Source organism: Strigops habroptila, chromosome 10, assembly GCF_004027225.2.
Source record: "Strigops habroptila isolate Jane chromosome 10, bStrHab1.2.pri, whole genome shotgun sequence".
Taxonomy (NCBI): domain Eukaryota; kingdom Metazoa; phylum Chordata; class Aves; order Psittaciformes; family Psittacidae; genus Strigops; species Strigops habroptila.
The window spans coordinates 5,720,652-5,741,323 of record NC_046359.1 but is presented as its reverse complement, the minus strand read 5'-3'; the positions used below and the strand labels follow the sequence as shown (position 1 = coordinate 5,741,323).

At 40.5% G+C, this 20,672-nt stretch overlaps 1 protein-coding gene across 1 annotated transcript in view; it reads left to right on the top strand.

Moving 5' to 3' along the window:
• Positions 1-18,366, top strand: part of LOC115613663 (SAM and SH3 domain-containing protein 1-like) — a 546,052-nt gene extending 527,686 nt beyond the window's left edge. Inside the window, 7 exon segments of the mRNA XM_030499464.1 lie at positions 410-579; positions 1,685-1,894; positions 2,578-2,728; positions 5,397-5,510; positions 11,879-13,011; positions 13,580-13,711; positions 14,537-18,366. Coding sequence (XP_030355324.1) covers positions 410-579; positions 1,685-1,894; positions 2,578-2,728; positions 5,397-5,510; positions 11,879-13,011; positions 13,580-13,711; positions 14,537-14,797 — 2,171 coding nt within the window. The 3' untranslated portion in view covers positions 14,798-18,366.
• Positions 18,367-20,672: the final 2,306 nt, after the last annotated feature.

The following is a 20,672-nucleotide window of genomic DNA, read 5'->3' as shown; positions in this document are numbered from 1 at the left end:
TGTTTGTAATGTCAATACAGAGTGTTGCCATAAAACCAATTTTTTGGAAATGAGGGGATTCTGAAACTTCATGCAGGATTCAGAGCTTATTTGACTCACACCACTGTGCTTTTCTGTGGGCAAAACTTCTCAGATAAATGACATCTCTTTTGACATATCATAGATGAGATACTGGTTAAACAGCTTCTTAGTTACATATTGAGGAGCTGAATTTGCTAAAACGGGAGTGCAAAGTAGATTATTCACATGATGGGAGAGCTAGTTATATAGCAGCATTTAAGAACTTTTAACTTTGATTACCAAGTTTTGTAAAAAGAAGACCCATTTTCTGTCTCGGCTCTGTTTCCTTTTCTAAACCTTCCTCACAAATAAATTCTTTATTATAGATTGATACTGTGTCTCTCACCAGGTGGTCAGACAGTGAGCACAACAGATTCCTCAACCAGCAACAGGGAGAGCGTGAAATCAGAAGATGGTGACGATGAAGAGCCTCCTTACAGAGGACCTTTTTGTGGAAGAGCCAGAGTTCACACTGATTTTACTCCAAGTCCTTATGATACAGATTCTTTGAAGCTCAAGGTACCAGCCATATTTCTTTTTAAGGGGTCAAGCATTTATTCTGGCAAAATAAGAGCTCTTTGCAAGAACTATGCAATTCTTCATCTTTTCATGAGTTTACATGTGTTTTTTGAAGCCGTTTAACCTGTGTTATTCCGATACATTAAAGATTTGCTTGAATTACAGCAAAATGTTATAGAATGTAAGTATCAGTATTTCTGCACATCCAGGGAAAGACACTTGTGTCTTTAGTTTCTGGAAAAATAAAAATATGCCACAAATTCATTTCCATTTTGCAAGGATTTTTTTTTTTTTAAGATTGGAAAAATACTTTGTCTGCCACAATGAGTTAATCCATCAATGGAAAAATTTTCAAAATCCTTGGAAGAAATGTGGATGCATCTGTGCATAGTGTCTCTTAAAGGCATATCAGTTAATATAACTTGTTTTGAGTTAATGTTGAATTACTGTGCTGACTGTGAGTTGTCACCCCCCCCCCCCTTAATTTTTCTGATTATCAGCTTTTATTTTTAGTTGTGTTGTATTCAATTCAAACTATCTGAATCCTTACATTCATTATTTAAAATTCTGAGGGCAGGTAATTCCTATTAAATGTATATATGGTAACCTCTTTATAAGGATACAAAAACGGTGTGTGTCCATTTCTTAGTTATGGTCAGGAGCACTTCAGGAAAAGCAGCAGTGTTGCACAGTTACTTCTGCATACACCTCCTTTCCTCAGGAGATCTGATGTGAGGTTGTGTCTGTATACACTGAGCATGCTGTTCGCACCATTTCAGATATTGCACAGCTTAAAGACATTTGTGCAAAACAGGAGTGATGCGTGACTGGGGTATAAGCAGGTTTGTGAATCAGGAGAGTGGGGGTCCTCCATTCCAGGTTTTTTTGTTGACTTGCTCTGTGGTCTTAGGCATGGAAATTCCTTTTTCTCCCGTTTGTAAAACAAGTATAATCAGATATTTTTGCAAGAGCTGTGGTTAGCCTTTGAAAACTAAAGAGTGTTGTCCATTCTGTGTACATGAAATCATAAGACAAAGTGGGGTTTTTGCTTGAATATCCATCAGAGATTATGGCTAAATGGCTTTCTTGCTTCTTTGGTCTGCAGAAAGGTGACATTATTGACATAATCAGCAAACCCCCCATGGGCACTTGGATGGGCCTGTTGAACAACAAAGTTGGCACTTTCAAATTTATCTATGTGGACGTGTTAAATGAAGAGGAAGAGAAGCCGAAGCGGCCCACCAGGAGACGCCGGAAAAGCAGACCGCCCCAGCCCAAGTCAGTTGAGGATCTCTTGGATCGCATCAACTTAAAGGTCCGAATGCTCTTTCTGTTTACCCTTCAGTTTTACTTGTGGGAAGGGGCCGTACCTTTGGAGTTACTGTTTTGAAAGCTGCACAGCAGATTCATAATCCGAAGGATCGTGACGCCACTTAGCAGAACCGGGTCTTAGTTGCAGAGTGATAATTGCCGAAGCTAGGCAGAACTGCCTTCCAGGCTTGATGAAGGGCTGCAGGCTGCATGCGCTCGGAGACTGTAAATCCTTGCATAGTATGGCTACTAGGTAGGCTTCAAAAGCAAGCAAAAAGTGTAAAATGAAAATAGTAACCATCTTTTTAAAGAGGAAGGTTTTTTGCATGTTTCTGTTCAGAAGAGCTAGGGATAACCAAGTGTGGCTGTCATTCATCCTTTGTACTTCTCCCTTCATACAGAGCTGTGCCATATTGTGCGTCTGGATAGCACGCTACCCAGGCCATTCAATACAGTGCATTCCAAATACAAAAATATGTGCAGCATTCTGGTTCTGGCACAGCTACCTCCCTGAACTCTGAGCAGTGTTTATACAAGCTATAATCCTATAATTTTGCTGTTGTACGCTGGTTTGCATTTGCTAAACTACTGCTTTTTCTGTTGGTTATGAAAATCTTTTCTAGTATCTTTGTTGAATAAATATGTTGTCTTAAAGTTTTCCTTTTTGGTTTTTTCCCTGTTATGCAGGAGCACATGCCCACTTTTCTGTTCAACGGTTATGAAGATCTAGATACCTTTAAGCTTTTAGAAGAAGAAGATTTGGATGAACTGAACATCCGAGATCCTGAGCACAGAGCTGTTCTCCTCACAGCAGTGGAGCTGCTACAGGAGTATGATAGTATGTGGGATTTTTGAAGTTTTCAGTAGCTCTGCCAAGATCCTTGTAAACCTTTTAAAGCAGAAAACTGGTTCCAGGATTTTGATCTTTTTTTTCCTAATCTAGTTATTTCCAGGGTAATCCTGTGTAACAGTACGTAGATTTTTGAGGAGTGACTTAAGGCTTGTATTTGTTCTGCCAGAATGCTTTTGTTCATGCAAGCCCTGCTACCCAACTTATTCATGTGATGTCAAATGAACAACACATATGCTTTAGAATAGTGATATTCAGGAATAAATCCTGAGATAACCTACTCAAAATAAGAAGCTGAGGCATGGAGAATAGGAAAGAAGAAACTTCTTTTTGAGATAATCAAGAGTAAGAAAAAGATCTAAGCTCAGAGAGCCATGGACAAGGGTAACGTGAATTAAACTTTCTCTTACTTTACCTGCACATACCTATGGTTCTTGGACTGTGAACTGCAGGATTGTACAGCTTCAGGTTGTACACGTAACAACACAGCAATTTGCAAAGGGACAAAATATAAGTCAAGTGCAAACAGTGGAAGACAATGACCCAACTACCTAAGGTGCAGGAGTGCGATTCTGTCCATTGTACAGATGGTCTCCAGCAAGCGGTTGCAAAGGTGAGGGAAAGCAGAGCAAGCCATGGCACTCAAATTTGATGGCATCTTTGCTGCACAGGAGAAAGTGGGGCTGTACCATCCACACAGAAGTCCTGATAGAGTCATGGTAGAGTAGATTAATTTGAAAAACAAGTGTAGCTTGAGACAGGAATTCAGATGCACACAATAACTAGTTGCAGCAACCTAAGACAGTACTGAATTGCCCCTTTGTACCTAAGTGTCAGCAGAACTTTAGTATCCCACCGACCAGAATCAGTGGAATGGATTGTGCGAGTGCTTTCTCAGCTGTTTCTGAGCAAAATCCTGTGTTTTAGCTTAAACTACCACAGCAGCAATTTAAACAGCTGTTTATTAAGTGGGCAGTGCTTAATTTTGTTATAGAGAAATGTGTGGTTAGTATCTCTAGACAATGCTGTGTGGCCTGAGCTTTCACTGACATAGCTTTTTTGTTCATTTCATTTCTCAAAGAGGCATCCACACTTTCTCTGCCCTCCTCTACCCCCAAAAAAACTGCAGCTGCAGACTTAGATTCTTCTCGTTTATATCAGGGTAGCATTTCATCACCTAATATGAGCTTCTCTTCATTACTTGCAGAATTATTTAGAATGCTCACTTCCATGGAGTAATAATTTTTTTAGGGCACTTCAATTTTGGTTTGAAAACTTGAAGAACTATGTGATGTGGTGGTTGGAAAGTAAAAATTCCAGCTCCAAGTCAGGGTGATGAGCAGAAAGAAAAGTGAGGGCCAGGCAGCTGGAACCTGGGAAGGGCAACAACATTGAGTTCCACCCCATAATTGCCTTTCATGTGCTGAGAATAGGAATTGGAGTAGCCGTTTCTGACATTTTATTGCAGGAAAAGAAAAACACAGCATAAACTATCCTTGCATCATGAAGATTTACAAGATACGATTTCTGACTAAACATTCTGAGTAAATTCCTGGAATCCAGCCTGTACAGCCTAGAGGGACCACACCTGAGTGCTGGCTCTTTGCACAGACCAAGGAAGGAAGGAATTGTTACCACTAGTCTCTCCGTTGTCCCTTCCCGCTTCATTAGGGAACAGCATCTAACTTTGCCAGACCCACCTCTGATCCTTCCTCTTGGTCCCTTCTGGGAAGTAGGTCAGGGTTAGGATTTTATTCTTTTTTACTTGATTTGGTTCTTTTCAGTGCCTTCCCCCTCCCCCCCCCCCTTCTTTTGTTTTGGCTGCTGGGGTTGGGTTGGGTTTGGGGTTTGGGTTTTTTTTAAGTTTTAGAACTTTGGCTTCATCATTTTAAATATATTTCCAGAGTTGTAAGTTGCAGGAGTTGGCCCCAAGGCAGCTGAGGTGCACCTGCAGTCCATTCTGCTTTCATTGTGCGTCACACTGCTCCCTCACACTTGTGCTGAGGCTGTTGCTTAATTCTTTACCAAACAGGATGAATGTTTCCAACATTTGCGATGGCTGTTCCTAATGCTCCCTTTTTTCTAAAACAGTGATCTGCTACAATTAATACAACAGGGAAGACCATAAAATCATAGAATTTTTTAAGTTAGAAAAGAGCTTTAAGATCAAGTCCAACTGTTAACCTAGCACTGCCACGTCCACCATAAAACCATGTGCCTAACCACCACATCTACACCTTTTAAGTATCTCCAGAGATGGTGACTCAACCACTTCCCTGGGCAGCCTGTTCCAGTGCTTGACAGTCATTTCAGTGAAGAAATTTTTCCTCATATCCAATATAAGCACCCCTGCATGCCCTCTCAGCACAACGTGAGGCCATTTCCTCTTGTCCTGTTGCTTGTTACTTGTGAGAAGAGGCTGAAACACACCTCACTACAACCTCCTTTCAGGTAGTTGTAGAGGCTCCCCTAAGCCTCTTTTTCTCCAGGCTGAACAACCCCAGTTCCCTCCTCCTAAGACTTGTGCTCTAGACCCATCACCAGCTTCATTGCCCTTCTTTGGACACACAAGATAATGGTGTTGGAAATGGAAGGTTGAAAAGTTCAGCCAGATTTTCTGTTTGCTTGTTTTTCACTGTATTCTCACATCCTCTAGGTAACAGCGACCAGTCAGGATCTCAGGAGAAACTTCTCATTGAAGGCCAAGGCCTAACCGGATGCTCTCCTCGGGATTCTGGCTGCTACGAAAGCAGTGAAAACCTGGAGAATGGTAATGGTGACAGCAATGAGCCTTGTAATCCCTGCAGCCTTTTTTCAATAGATAACTTCATATCCTTTCTGCTCCCGTTCCTAGCTAACACAGGCTACTTCACACTTGATTTTTCCTCTTTGTTCTGACTGCCTTTTTCCCTCTTGGCTTGAGCCGCTGGTTTTCATTGGTATTGTTTCTAGTTTATTTATTTGCATTGGTAGGAATCAGATCACATACCAGAAATCATCTTTCCTCTGTGATCATATGGCAACAGGCACTCTCGCTGCCATTCTCTGCCTTCTCCAATCCCTATCATATTCTCATGCAACCATGCCTCATGAGGCTTGCACTACTTAAACTCCAACAGCCCACGTCTAAGGGATTGCTGGTAATGGAGAAATCACTGAACTCACTGAGATTAGGATTTCTTCAAAACCCATACAAAAAATGTTTAGAAAAAATGTTCTCTGGTTTAGGCCATATCTTTGTTTGCTTAGGTTGCATGTTGCCTTCTCTGATCAGAAGCCAACTGCAGAGATTTAGGACTTTTCAGTGTATGAACACTAGCAAGTTCAATTAATTGAAAAGTTGGCAAGGAAATAAACTATGAAAATAAAATCCTTATGGTATCAATTCTCATTGCCTTATCTTGCATCAGTGAAAGGTGATACACTGAAAAATTACCAACACAGATGTTAATAGAGGTTGCTCTGTTCTGAAGAAATCAGGTGGTTGTGCTGACTGAGCATGCTTTACTTGAGGGATGATGTAATCTTGTTGTTAGGGATGAAATACTAAAATACGTGAAACTGGTTTGAGCTTGGCATTATCACTCCAAGCAGTTGAGCCATGGCTTGGCCTCAGACTGCCTGTTTTTATAACTAACATCCAGCATAAGCAGGAATCCAAGAACAGAATAAATAGAGATACTATACACCCCTTATAGCGGCCGTTCTTCCCATTTAAAATATGAGCTGAAGGTCTTTCTCTTAGGATGTGCATTTTCTGTCAGTCTGCCACTCAGAAATAACTATTTATTGAAGAAAATTGCAATTTGCTTTGGGGCCGAATGCTGAAATCAACAATATACTAAATTCCTGAAAGCAGAGATATTTTTTTCTTGAATATGAATCTCCATCCCGTAGGCATGCTGGAATATAATCATGGCTAAATATATGGCATATGTGACAATTTTCGTCCCTTTTTATCTCTAAGTGCCATCATAATGATAGCTGTAGCACTGAAGTTAAATTGCTGCCTGTACATTTTCCTTATTTTAACAATATAATAAAATCTTTAGAAAGCAGTTGGCATTGCCTGTCTGCTTAGATACTTACTATTACATTAAAACTAATATTTCTATCTGAGTTTTGCAGCATGTGAAATACCACTGATGATTTTTATATTGCTTTTTATGTATGGCTTGCTGCATTTCTGCATCGTTTTTGCTCACAAATGCATTTAGTGCTTGTTTTGAAAACCATTATGAAAAGAACATTTGGTATGGGATTCATTCAGAGATTTTGCCAAGGCTGGTTAATCTGAAATGTGCTACACCTTCTTTGCAGAGTTCATGGACTACAGTTGTTTATATGCATATTGTTTTCAAAATACATTGGATTCTCATCTGTTAAAATAAGGATAATAATTTGTCAGTATAAACATCATAATGAGCAGAGCAGCAATAATAAACTGCACTTCATAAAGGGGAAATATATTCTGAGAAGAAATGGTTCTTCAGATTTTCTGGGGAGTGGTTATACATAATATTTTGATGTCTAGTATAGTGTCTTGTTTTGGGCTCATATTAGGCCTTTTGGCATCAGTTCAAGATTTCAGAGCTGCTCTTAGATTTTTGGCTAGTGTGGTTTGCTTTGTGCAATGGCAGTGGCACACATGTATCTTTTATAGGTACTGCTCTGGGTCCCACTGCAGAAGTATTTGGGTATTCTCATGAGTATACACAATGTACTTAGAGCAGCATTGTGATTTTATTCCAACTTATGGAGACCAAGGAATATACAGTTTGTGACGTATTCAGTGTTAGGAAGAATGTAAGAGCAGAAAGCAACTATCCATGATCAGCCTGTTAGTCCATGTAGTTCAGCCCTCGGTTTGAAACAAGGCAGAGAGAGCAAGCTCTCTTTTAGACTTCTGACAATGGCGCAGTTATTGGACTTGTTTTGCATGCAAGCGTTGTCTATCTGAGGTGTATTTGGAAGCCATATCGGAAAACTAGTTCTCAGAGGACTAGCCAAAAGCAGATAGCTAGAGAATAGTAAAGGAGTAGAGCAAGCATATTTGATGCTTCCCAGGGTACTCTTGGGGAATGAATCATTTAAGGACTTAAAAAATTGGCTACTGTTTCCTGGCATTCATCCATTTTCCTGAAACTTTTTATGAACATTCCTGGTCTTCCCTAGAACCTCCATCCTAAAAGTGTTTAGACCGGTTAACTATTGTATAGACCTCTGTCATACTCCTTCCCATGTCAGCTTCCTTCTAGTTCTTATTTCTTATAGGGCATTCATGTCCCTGATCATGCCTGGCGTCCTTGAACCTTTGCTTGTGCTGTATATCTTATTTAAAGAGAGAGGGGATGTGAAGGGATCAGAATTGTGCATGCAGTGTGCAGAGCTGAAGCAGCAGACAAACCATGGCTTTATCAGGTGGGATAAGGGTGTTCTCTGATTTGTTCAGATACTGAAGCCCAGATTTCCATAATGCCAAGTAGGCATCCTAAGCACTTAGGCGTTCAGTGCTAATTTGTGAGAAAAGGAAGCAACAGAGCAGGTGGCCACATTGCCTAATGTAATGTGCATTTCTGCTAGCTTGTAATCAGTACAAAAAAAAGGCAATAAGGCTACAATTGTCTTCTGTGCCATCATCTTTGTTGTGTCAACAGAGCTGTTTGAAATGCATGCAAAATATAGCCACAGAATGCAATGCCAAATGAAGTTAATTCAGGCCACTGAATACATTCGGTGTCTGGTTTTGAGTAAAATTTCTGAGGACAATTTTCCATGCAGATAAAAGGTACTAAGAGAAACACTGAAAATTTTTTGCTGTAGTCCTTGTACCTCTGGAAATATTCCCCAAGATAATTTCCTTTCTTCTGAGGCAGATGATGACAGGGAATTGAAAAGTTCCTTTGCTGTACTTTAGTAACAAGAAGTACCATGAGAGGCAGACAGTGCTTTGTCTAACAAAAACTGCACCATAGCATTAAACAAAAGAGTTGAAGTATGCCTGTAGCTTGAACTGAACCTTGAAACAATATAAGTTTTCCCTTTGTTTTGTGTAAAGACCACCTTTGTTATCTTAGTTTTCACCATCACATTTGTGTCATTCTACACATATTTAAATCAGAGGTGCTACTCTTGTTGACAGCACTAAGAAAGGCATTAAACTGCTTAACTTATGAATCCCTTATACCAGGGATTCATAAGAATGAATTATTATAAAAAAATGCTAACATTAAAAATGTTTTAAACCTTACTAGCTATACACATTAACCCTTGTAGGCTTTTTCTTTTTTTTTTCCTGAGACAGGGACATTGTTTATATAGCTCTCTACTTTATGAAAACAATTTAAAAACATATTTAAAAGTCTGTTTTCAGGAAATACTACCTTCCTTTTCTAATGCCTCGGAAGTATAATGAAGATACACCTGCTAGTCAGGAGGAGAGAAGGAATAGCTAGAAAACAGCTGCACTCCTGATACTGCTCTTGACTTAAATCTGTGTGAGAGAAATTACGTTCTGAACCCCTGTTCTTTGTACAAAACAGCAGCATTGAACCTAGCACTTTTTTGAAACCATTCTGAAGCAGAGAGCTTAAAGATTGCAAACTGGGTTATACGTTTTAGAGGCAAAATGTTTTGAACTTCATCCCATTCTCTCTACGTTTGTATTTTTATGCCAAACAGGGCTGGAATGAACTGAAGATTTGACTTTACTTTCCAAAATCTTTCTTTCCTTGTTTTTCTTCGTGGGTGGTTTTTTTTTTTTTCTTCTTTGTTTTCCTATTCTCCATTTCTTTTTTCCATTCCCTGGCTACTTGCTTTACACAATCAGATCCTATTTCTAAAGGAATGAAATGTTGTTTACTAGCTATCCTTGCGGCTTCAGTAAGAGCTTACATTGCACAGCAGTAGCATTTCTCACAACTTTTCTTTCAGTGCTGAGGTTCCTGAGTGTGGTTTCCTAAAACCAGTGTAGCCCCTAAGTATTATTTCAGATTGAAAAGAAGGTACATGAATTTTGTTATGTGAGCTGTGACAGCAAGTCCCAGACAATATGGTGAATTACTGCACAAATCAGACATACTAGCAAATACGAATAATAAAAAGAGAGCTCTCCATACTTATTACATATTGACATTAGTGCCTAGAGGCACTAAAAAATGAATGTAACATTTCTTACACATGTCTTTTTAATGTGGTTGTAAGTTATTTTCAGAAAGCAGTGGCCTAGCACCATGGAAAGGTGCAGACAGAGAAGTCTTTCTGCTACTTCTCTGAGCTACCCAAACTCAAGGTAGTAGCAAGGGAGCCAACTTAATGTGTGATGTGTCTTTATTAGCGTTTTGGGGTAATGGTAGTATTTAGCTTGAGTTGAACTGTGAGCCATACAGCTTCTGAGAAAGGAGTTCCTGTGTGCTGGCAATCATCCGTGTAGGCTCACTTTGATTTTAGGTGGAATAACCTTGCTGGCAGACCAGTAAATACAACCAATATTTTTTGAGGGGAATGTTTTCCTTATTTCTCTTTAAATGTAACCTCCATTTTCTTTGCTAGTTTTCTGGATACTTTTTTAAACTCCTTGAGCAGATAAAGAGGGAAGAGAAAGTGAGAAAGCAAGCTATTTCTTTTTGGTGTTAGATTCTTTCATTCATATTCAAAGTGAGCAGTGAATATTATTAAAAAACGAAGCATTGAGCTTTTCAGGATAAAGCTTTGAAGGTGAGATGTGTGAGAAGAAAGCATGTATTGCTTGAAAGTGCACCAGATTGATTTAGTTCCAATGAAGTTAGCAAAATTTCTCAGATCTCCAAAAGTAACTGATCCTTTAATTGGCAGCTATTGATTGTCTGTTGTTACAGACTTTTGATATCATTTAATCAAATCGGTTGGATTGGGGGTTTGGTGGGATTTTTTTCCCCATTGCAAAAAGAAATTTAAAGCTTTACCCTGACTTTAGAAAGCTTACTCTACATGGGGAAAAGTGTCCCTGTCACCGTAAAACAATAACTCTTCAGGATGTGCTGTTGTTCTGAGAGGTCATCTGCTTTAAGACAAATTTACTTCTGTCTTGTTAAAAAGAAAATTAAAAAAATAATCTATGCAGTATTTGAAAAATGACCTTGTATTTCATACTACTGAATAATGAGCTCAGTCCCTTTGATCAGAATTTTTCTGTAAAGCAGATTTGGTGGAATTCACTGTTCAAAATCAGTGGTGCTTATCCCGTAAAAATACAAAATAAAGCTTATGAAGAACACGTTCATATTGATTCATGTCATCTTAAGTGATTATAATAAAACACCACATCTCTTAAGACCTTCCACTTCAATAAAACACTATTACATAAGAATAACACTAAGATTAGTCACACCTGAAACTCGCTTTTGAAACACTTCTCCATCTCTAAGTATAAGCCCTTTTTTTCAATAAAACTCTGCTGTCCCTAAAAGTAACTTCACAAAGGCACTGGCGCAAAACCAATCTTCCAACACCTCTCTGTTCTCTGGTATGCCATTGCAAATAGTTTGCAGCTCATTTAAAAGATGAAATAACACTATTGGCACACTTGGTAATTAAAATGAATAAACTAGTTTGCAACTCATTTAAAAGATGAAATAACATAATTGGCACACTTGGTAATTAAACTGAATAAACTGGATCTTTTCTTTTTAAAAAAGGCTTTCCTGAGCAATCTAGTAAACGTCATTAGAAGGGGAACATAATTACCCATATCCTAAACAAATTAGAAAAGTAGAAAAAAGAGGTAGGTCTTTTGAGTTATTTCTCTGTGGGGTCAATAAAGTTCATATAATGGGTATAAGGTATCAGTTCTAACTGTAGGATATTTCTACACTGAAAAAGGTTGAGCTAAACCTCAAATCCCTGCAAACTGGGGAGTAGGAAGGATATTAAGTATTTTAAGTGAATTTTCTTTGTGTGGTTGCATTTAGCAGTTCTTCATTAAAGCTTCATTAAAGCTCACAAATTTATATGCTTAAAATGGCACTGAGTTCTTGTACATTTAGAGTTATGAAAAAGCAAGTAAATTACTTTGTTTCAAGGGCATTTAGAAGTGACCCGTTATTTACACTGCAGATTATGAGTACTTTTAATGGTGGACTGTGATTTACTTGCTTCTAGGTAAAACTCGCAGGACCTGTCTTCTGCCCTCAAAATCAACAAGTGAGCACAGCTTTAAGGACTTCAGCAGAAACCAGCTATCAAATTATCCTACACTTCCACTGACCAAGTCAATAGAAACTCTGCAGCAAGGGGACAAAGAAGGCCGGTTGAGCCATCGTGCTCTGAAGAGCTCTGTCCAACCTCCAGCTGTTTCGGGTCTGAAGAAGAACCGTCGGAGTTTACCAGTTGCCGTCTGTCGGAGCTATGAAACTCTGGATGGCCCCCAGGGTGTAGATACGTGGCCAAGATCTCACTCGCTGGATGATCTCCAGGGAGAATCCAATACTAACCTACAGGACACTAGCAAGGAAGTAGGTTCTTTTCCTCAGGATTCACTGGATATAGCAAAAAAGGCAACTGGCTCTGCCCTGCCGCCTCAGTCTCATGGAGGCTACTGTATCATAGATGACTTGATGGCTAAGCAGGGTAAAGGAGCTGCTAGTTCTCAGAAGGGAAGAGCTAAGGAATTGGACTGCTCTGTAATGGAGACTGCAGGTGGAAAGCCTGCTCCATTCCCACTGAAAAACTGTGAAGCTCAGCCTGCCTTAGTGACACATCTTGCAACAAGGACACCTCTGGAAATACAAAGTAAAGGCTTGCATGACCTTGCACGGGCTGATTATGCTCCTGTCCTCAAGGGAGGTCTAGAAGCTGGGCAAAAAGGCACAAATGAGGCAAGAATGCAACCAAAAAATCCTTCTCAGCCGCCACCCGTCCCTGCCAAAAAATGCCGAGAACGCCTTTCTAATGGATTGTATCATCCTCCTACGACCCCAGGTGGGAACCACTCAAGTCTAGAAGCACCATGTTTGCCAGTAAAAAAGACCAGCTCATCCACTCCCATTGATTGTCACGGAGTACCTGCCCATAGGACATCTTCTGAACAGGAGCCCGGTACCCCTCCTAGCCCACTTCCACCCTGGCTGTCGGAGCTCCCAGAGACTGCTAGTGTTCAGCAGCATGTGATAAAACTAGGTCCTGCTTCAGCGAGGAAAATCTCTTGTAGCAGGGGAATGGATCTGGAAATGGTAATAGAAAACAAGTTGCAGTCTGAAGACATTGATCTTACTGAAGAACCGTACTCTGACAAGGTGAGTGGAGGACACAGCTTCAACATTTTTCTTCTACTAGCATTCCAGGGGTTAGTCTTTCATTTATTGTATCTGTTGTATTCTTGTGACTAACCAGCCGAGATAAACCATAGGTCATTGGGACATTAGGCGTTCTATAACTATGTTCATCTTTACTATCAACCCTTATGCCTGAAGTAACTCTTGTGTTATGGGATACTGAGAAATCCCAAACTGATTCTGAACCTTTGTCTTTTCAGGCCACCAGTACCTTGGTGGCGCTGTGCATGGAAATGTCTCTTTCTTGGCTAGGGTGGAGAAGTAGGGCTGAAAAAGGAAGACATGATTAGATTGTATGCTTCCAAGAAAATCTGAATTCATAGCATAGTAATTACTACATCTTTTTAGGAAAGACTCCTAAGGCCCAGTCCTTCCTTTAGAGATTGCTTTTTCAGTTTTCATGAAATCTTGAGGAAAGCTCCTTCTTGCTCTCATCCTGCACTTCCCTTTATGTTTGCATTGATTGGTCTGAATTGATACACTTCTTTTGTCTGTCCTCTCTCCTTTGTGTCTGGCTGGGAACATTCAGCATGGTCGCTGTGGCATTCCTGAGGCTTTGGTACAGAGGTACTCTGAAGACTTAGATCAGCCTGAAAAGGATGTTGCCACAAACATGGACCAAATCCGGGTAAAGCAGCTGAGAAAGCAGCATCGCATGGCAGTGAGTATTTCCATAAATGCGATTTCTTATTTATAAGCAGACTTTTAAAAAGGGCTGACTACTGGTAAAGGGAGATACCTGTGAAGTCCTGGTACAAAAGCGCTCCCTGTGTTCACCCGGCAGGTACTACAGTGTAGGTAGGAATACTACGGGGGCAGGAGGTACCTCCCCCTGTCCCAAAGGACCAACAGTTAGTAGCTGAAAGGAGAGTGAATAGTCCTCTCTCCTGACTGAATAATAGTCTTAGTAGTCTAAGTAAACTGCAAGCAGTGGTTAGCAGAGATTTGCTCATTAAGGGTGGTATGTATTAAATGCTTCAGTATTGAATTCTGAGAGCTTTTACATTCCTTTTTCATTTCTTAAACTATGTTACTGTCCACCCCTTAGCAAAAGCAGGAGGGGGGGAAACCGTCAAAAGCTTTCATGGCTTTTTGTAAGAGAACTTGGTCTGTCTGAGGTGGCAATAGGCAAAATTGGTGTTCTCTTGCCTTAATGAGAAATTAAATGGATCACCCAGCAAAGTTTTGTGACTAGCTATTTTTCACTGATCTCAAACTAATTCAGAATGGCACATGACAGTTGCCCAAGCAGCCGGATACTGCCCACTGCAGCTGCATTGCCAAAATCATTGCTGTTGCTTCTGTGCCAAGTGATCCTTAGCCTTTCTACCCACACCAGTCTCATACTGACAAATGTGACGAGAGAAGTTGAAAAGTCTGCTATGCAATTCTACCAGTTTGGAAAAAAAAGCAAAAGACTTGCTGTAAAGCATGCAGTTATGTTTAACATTAAGGGTTCTTTTCTTTTTTTTTCTTTACTGCCCAGATTCCAAGTGGAGGGCTCACTGAAATTTGCCGAAAACCTGTATCCCCAGGACTTATCACCTCTGTATCTGACTGGCTGATTTCCATTGGTCTACCTATGTATTCCAGCCTGCTCACAGAAGCAGGATTCAACACACTGAGCAAAGTGCCTTCTCTGTCACAAACTTGCCTTCAAGAAGCTGGCATCACAGAGGAAAGGCATATAAGCAAGCTTCTGGCAGCAGCAAGACTCTTCAAACCTCTTGATCCAGATGCAATTTAAATGCTCCATAGTGTGGCATTGCCTGGTCAAGAATCCACTGCTTCTTCCTGCACCCATATTGCTCTAATTACTTCACATAGCTAAAGGGATTGAGGAAGTGGCTCCCAAGGACAGGCAGATATCTTCTTCGAAGGATATTAAATGTTTCTATTGCTGTCTCTGGCAACTGAAGGAGAAGAGAAGCAACCACCAGGTAACATAGACGTGGTACTTCCCTCCCCCCTCATTCCCCTGTAAAGTATTCTTATTTCATAAAGTGCACAGGGTTGGCCTGAAAATCAGACAGCTTCACAGAATTAAGGGACCCTCACACATTTTCCTCAAGTTTGTGAAAGTAATACTAATAGTAGGCCCTGTTTCTATGGAGAGCTGCTTAGGTTGGAGATCTTCTATACATCCAGGTTCCAGGTACCTTGGGTCAGTCCTAAAGACCAGGTACAAGCCAAGGTGCAAATTCCAGTAGAAGCTGTTTGGCAAATGCCTTTTGTTTATTTTAGCAGTATAGAGCTAAACACAACCTCCCCCCGGTCATCTTTGCTGTTGCTTGGTATAGGTCCCAATACGCCACAAAGCCTTTAGCTAGGCCAAAGTTAATGGACTGGAATTAGTTTTCAGTATGATCCATCTCTGTCACTCTGCTGCAACTAACCCGCGGAGAGTCAGAAAGCTTCTTTTTATTTGTACAGAGCTGAGGTCATTTTTATAACTGCTTTCTAGCAATCAGCTTTTTATTTGCCTTAAAATAAGCTTTCAAGCAGTTACTTAGTGTTCACTTACCTGTATTCGTGTTTCCCAAGCCTTGTTTCAACCTGTCACCCTTAAGCTGCACTTAGGGTGATTTCCAGCTAACGTAACTTCTATAAAATGCCTCATCATAACACCTTCTGTGTTGTAGAGATGCTTATACAAATGCAGGGTTATGCTAGGTTTCGGTTGTCAGGCTAACTTCTTGTTCACTACAGTATGCATTTACTGTTCTTACTAAACTGTTCCAAGATAAACTGCCTTGTATATATGTAACTGCTTTTCATTTTAATCATATTCTGTGTACTGTGTTATATTGTCAATCATTATGCTGCAGCTTTGACTTGGTATCCTGACCATATCGATTCCAAACGGTGGGTTTCTGCAAATGAAAATCCACTTGTGGGAGATAAAATGCATCAGAAAAGCAAATTGTGTCCCATAGAAGTTCTCAGATCCAATAATTCCATTGCATGGATGAAAACCCCCCCATATATAGTCCTATTAATTGCACTGTGATTTTACAGCAGTTGATATCCCTCATGACTGTGTTAATGTTACCTCTCACTGGAAGAGAGCATTGTTCTGGCATATGTGGTGAGCCATTTTTCCATGGTGTAATGATATTTTTCTGCCTAAATCCATGTAAAACGTTCCATTCACATACGTGGCTAATGACAGATTTTATTTTTCTATATGGGTACACATCTTCTATACCAAATACAGATTAGCATGAATAGCACATAACTAGCTTTTTCTTTGCGGTCTATATATGGTGTGTCCTTCAGCTTCTTGTAGCACAAAGGCTCCACGGAAGGACAGAGCAAGCTTACTCTGGCCAGTAAAGGGAGAGAGTATAGAAACCTGGGCACAGGCCAGGATGTGTGGCTGTTTCCAGTATCAGTTCTGACATCAACTTACTGTGTAAAACCAGACAAGGAACTTCATGATTTGGTGCTTCAGTTATCCCAGCCTCATACCGAGCTAATGACACTTTTCCTGATAAAATTCTTTCAGACCGATGAATGAAAAACTGTGGTTACTCCATGATTTCTTACTACATATGGTCCTTTCATGGTCATATTTTAAGTCAGATGAACCATGCATTTTACTACAAATAAGAAGTAATTTGTCTTCTGGTCAAATTGGTGTTAGGTTTACTTGCCTTGTTTCTTATTTCACCACTGTCTGCCAGACACCATCATGTGAAGGCAATTAATTCACTGATGAATCTTGAAGTGGTTCTCAATGAAAGCTCAAGCTTTTGTTCTCTAGCAAAGTGTGTGGGTGATCAGCATGTTCTAATATGACAGCATCAGGAAACATACAGCACAGATGTTTTGCACAGCTGGTGAAAATCTGGAAAAAGAAAAAAATGTAAAAAAAAAATTAAGTGTCATTTTAATAATGATGATTTGTCTGTTGTTCCTCTCTGAGGCTTACATGGCAACTATTAGTAAGCAAGAGATGGAAAGAGTATTGAGACTTCCTGAGATTGCTGGCAGGGGCCAGAACTGAGTAGAAGTAAGCAGACAGCAGCTATATTGGAGCAAGGGAAAAGTCCAAGATGGCTATATGCAATAAAAAAGGAAACAAATTTCCTTGCATTGCAGGGAAGACAAGCTGCATAATAAAGCTCTCCCGTATTAATTACTTTTCTCTCTCTTAATAGCAGGACAATTACGGGAATAAGCTGAACCTGTGCGCCAAACACTCTTTGTAAATCCGTAATTTTAAAATGCTTACATAGCCCAGGGAAACCAAATCACACCCTTCAGGGCTAGAGTGAGCAGTCTGAGATTTGTGAGTTTTAATAGTTGCTTTGTTTTTCTTTTTAGGACTGTGCTCTGTGGTCTTACTTGAGTTACAATTTTAGTTGCTATTTTAATCTAAAAAAGCCTTAAGCTTCTCAGTGTTTGAGCTTCCCTGCTATGGTTTTGGTGACCTGTGGTGTTCCCCGAGCAGGTGAGGCAGTGCAGTATGAGAGCCATAACCTCTTACATTTTGCAACCATGCAGTGCTCTAAGCAAAAGTTTGCTCATAAACTCTTGGGAAGCACGAAGGAAACCTGCTGCTGGAATCCTAATCTGCTCTGCTCAGGCTAACGATGTTAAGTATCTATCCATTGTACCTTTGTAACTCAACAGCTATTTAAGAATAGAAGCAGCAAGCCCAAATTATTACCGAATGCTGTCATAACCATAAGCTTCCATCAATAACCCTGTGTTACTACCTGGGTGGCAACGATGCCCATAGTTCCCTGTGCTCTCTTATGAGCCTGGCTTCAAATGCAAACTGGGAGCATGATCGGAAGCATCAAACATTGCATTACTCAAACAGGTCATCATCTCTAAGAGCAGCAATAGTGGTCGATTCACCAAGTCACAGCTGTGCAGTTGTACTGTATTATTTTTAGAATAAATAATACTTTTGGTCCAAGATACTTTTATCTTTAATTGACACCCTGGGGAATCAAAACTGTCAAGCAAGTTATGTAACAACTAACAAAGTTGCACTTTCTGTATATGAAATCAATATTTAAATAACTTATTTTTCTCCATTTGCTGTTCTTAAATGATGTAAGTAGCTGTAATATACCAGTACTCAATATGTCCTGCAGTTTGCTTCAACCCAAGAAAGCTGTGTATTGTAAAGAAAAAAAAAAGAAAAAACAAAATATGAATGTGTAAAGATTATTGTGCTGTTTCATTTAGCAAAAAAAATGGTTGACAAAAGGGTTTTCCTGTGTATCAAAACTTGTCTATAATTATATGTCATACTGTTCATAGTTAAAAAGTAAATAAATTTCCTTGGTCTCTCTCTTTTTTGGGTTGTTTTTAATTTAGCTAACAGGTCTTCTATTTACAGGTCTGGTAGCAGCATCCAGCTGTTTAATTTCTCTGCTTGTATCCCAGGCCCTCTCCCTCCATCTTACCAAGCCTCTACTTCTTCACCTTGTTGAAGCACTCTCAACACGTATCTACAGCAGGAGAAGAAGGTTAAAAAAACAACCAACCAAACAAACAACCAAAAAGCCCTGATAATCCAGGACTAGAAGCAGCCCTCAAAATGTGATTGCATGGGATGTGAGTCATCCCTGTCTGAACTTCGTCCTTTGTATCCCATGAATGTGCAGCTACTGGGCTTCGGTGTGAGAGGTCTCCCCTTGAAAGCTTTTCCACTTGGCAATGGAATATTCAAAATGAGTGGAATCCGAGAAAAAGTATATGAGTATAATGCTCTGGAGTTGTAGTTACAGCTCTTGCCTGCAAGAAGGGATTTCAAACCTGGTCTTCAAATGCAGCTCTGCCTCGCTGGGCTGGCAAGGTGCCTCATTCTGGAGAGGGTGGCTGTGACTCCTGAGCAGTCAGATAATCTCTGCAGTCTATAAGACGCCAGTGTCCAGGGTTTAGGACAAAATTAGCCTTAGGACATGGCTCTTGGCACTTCCTTCTAGCTCACTTGAGTGACTTCTCACTTCATGTGTTGCATTTGTTGGTCTGTTTAAGTTTGCTGTGCAGTTAATGGGTGTGCTTAGCTACCTAACAGAGTGCTGGCAGCTCCACACAGCAACAGTGCACCAAAGCTAGAAGTTAATCCTTTTTGGACTCAACCGTAAGTAACGAGGGTGGACTGTGCCTGCCTTAGTTGTCGTTAACCAAAGCTTAACTCTGGAAACGACGTAAAGAGAAGACAAAAAAACCCTACTGTTTGGGTTGGATCCAGACAGCTGAATCCTTGCTTCTACTCAGGCAGCGCTCCCACCAGAACTGTACAACGTGGCAAACAGTTCGTGGGAATGAGGTAGCATGTCAGATGTGAACTTCTAATTTTCCTCCTCTATTAATATCTTCCAGTTCAGCTGAGGACCAGGCCAGCACTGTGTGTGCGCAGCAGAGGGCACTGCTCTGCTGGCGGGAGGAGAGCATCCACCAGCCCCTGGGGACGGCAGCTGCCTCGCACACAGCCCGTTTCCAAGGGTCTCTCAAGTAACAAAACAGAAATACAAACAAAACAAACACTGCACGACATGAAAAGCCAGAGTGCCTGCCATTGCTGCAGCTGGAAGGAGTACTGCTTCCCTTCCAAGGCTGCCGTGGTCCAGGGCTGCTTTGGGAGCAGCTGAAACACAAAGCCCCTATCCATTGCTCTCAGCATTTTGCTAGCATGTTTGATCCAAATGTGTGCTAACCACCATAGCTGCTGCCAAAACCAAACACCACCACCCCCGACACATACATACCTCTATCCTTATTCTAAAAGCTCTCTCCTCCATGAAGTGTTTGCACCAGAAAGAGAGACATGGGAGAAATGCGTTAAAATTCTTGCTGCTAATACTTATAAAAAGAAACTTTATGCCTGAGCAGAAGGTTCACATGTAAGCCTGTGGAGATTTAAAAGCTATGAATGTAATATTGCATACACCACCAGAGCTACCTCATGAGACTACTAAAGGTTAATCCTTTAACATTCACAAAGTTCTATAAAGCAAAATCTTCCTAGCGCTTCAGCTTGCCCTTTTGCAGGTACCACAGGCTTTCATTGCATGAATGGACATAATTATTTTCTTCCTTCAATTCTGCAACATAATTCCTTTATTGCTGAACTCGTGCCTGCATGACGGTGTTTACAGCTCTAAGTGTACTGGTGATGTTCAAGCCCTCATCCCAAGCGCTGGTATTACTGAGATTCTAACATTTCTGGTGGGTTGGGGCCTGGCTTCAGGCAGGAAAAGAACTTCTACACACATAAATGAACTTACAATATTCTACCACCCAAAAAACCCCAACCTCTTTAAAAATTTTTCAGGACATTTACAGAGTTAGTATACTTCCAAAAAGACTTAGAGTAGGACAAAGCCATAGATCTTATTTCAAGGGAACCTTGTTGCTTAGGCTGCTGTGGTTGGAGTTCATAAGAATTCTACGTGCCTAAGGTGAAACAGAAAGATGCCTGGTGGATTTAGTTGCTTCCAACACTAGACAGTTTGGAGTAGGAGAGAAAGGTGAGTTGGGATTACAGTTCTGCACTTCAAACAGCTTTGTTGTTTACTGAATCCAGCCTTTTAGCTTCTTCACCTCTCAGACGAGCCCAGCATAGGCCTGGAGATTCTAGACCTGCCTCTTCCAAG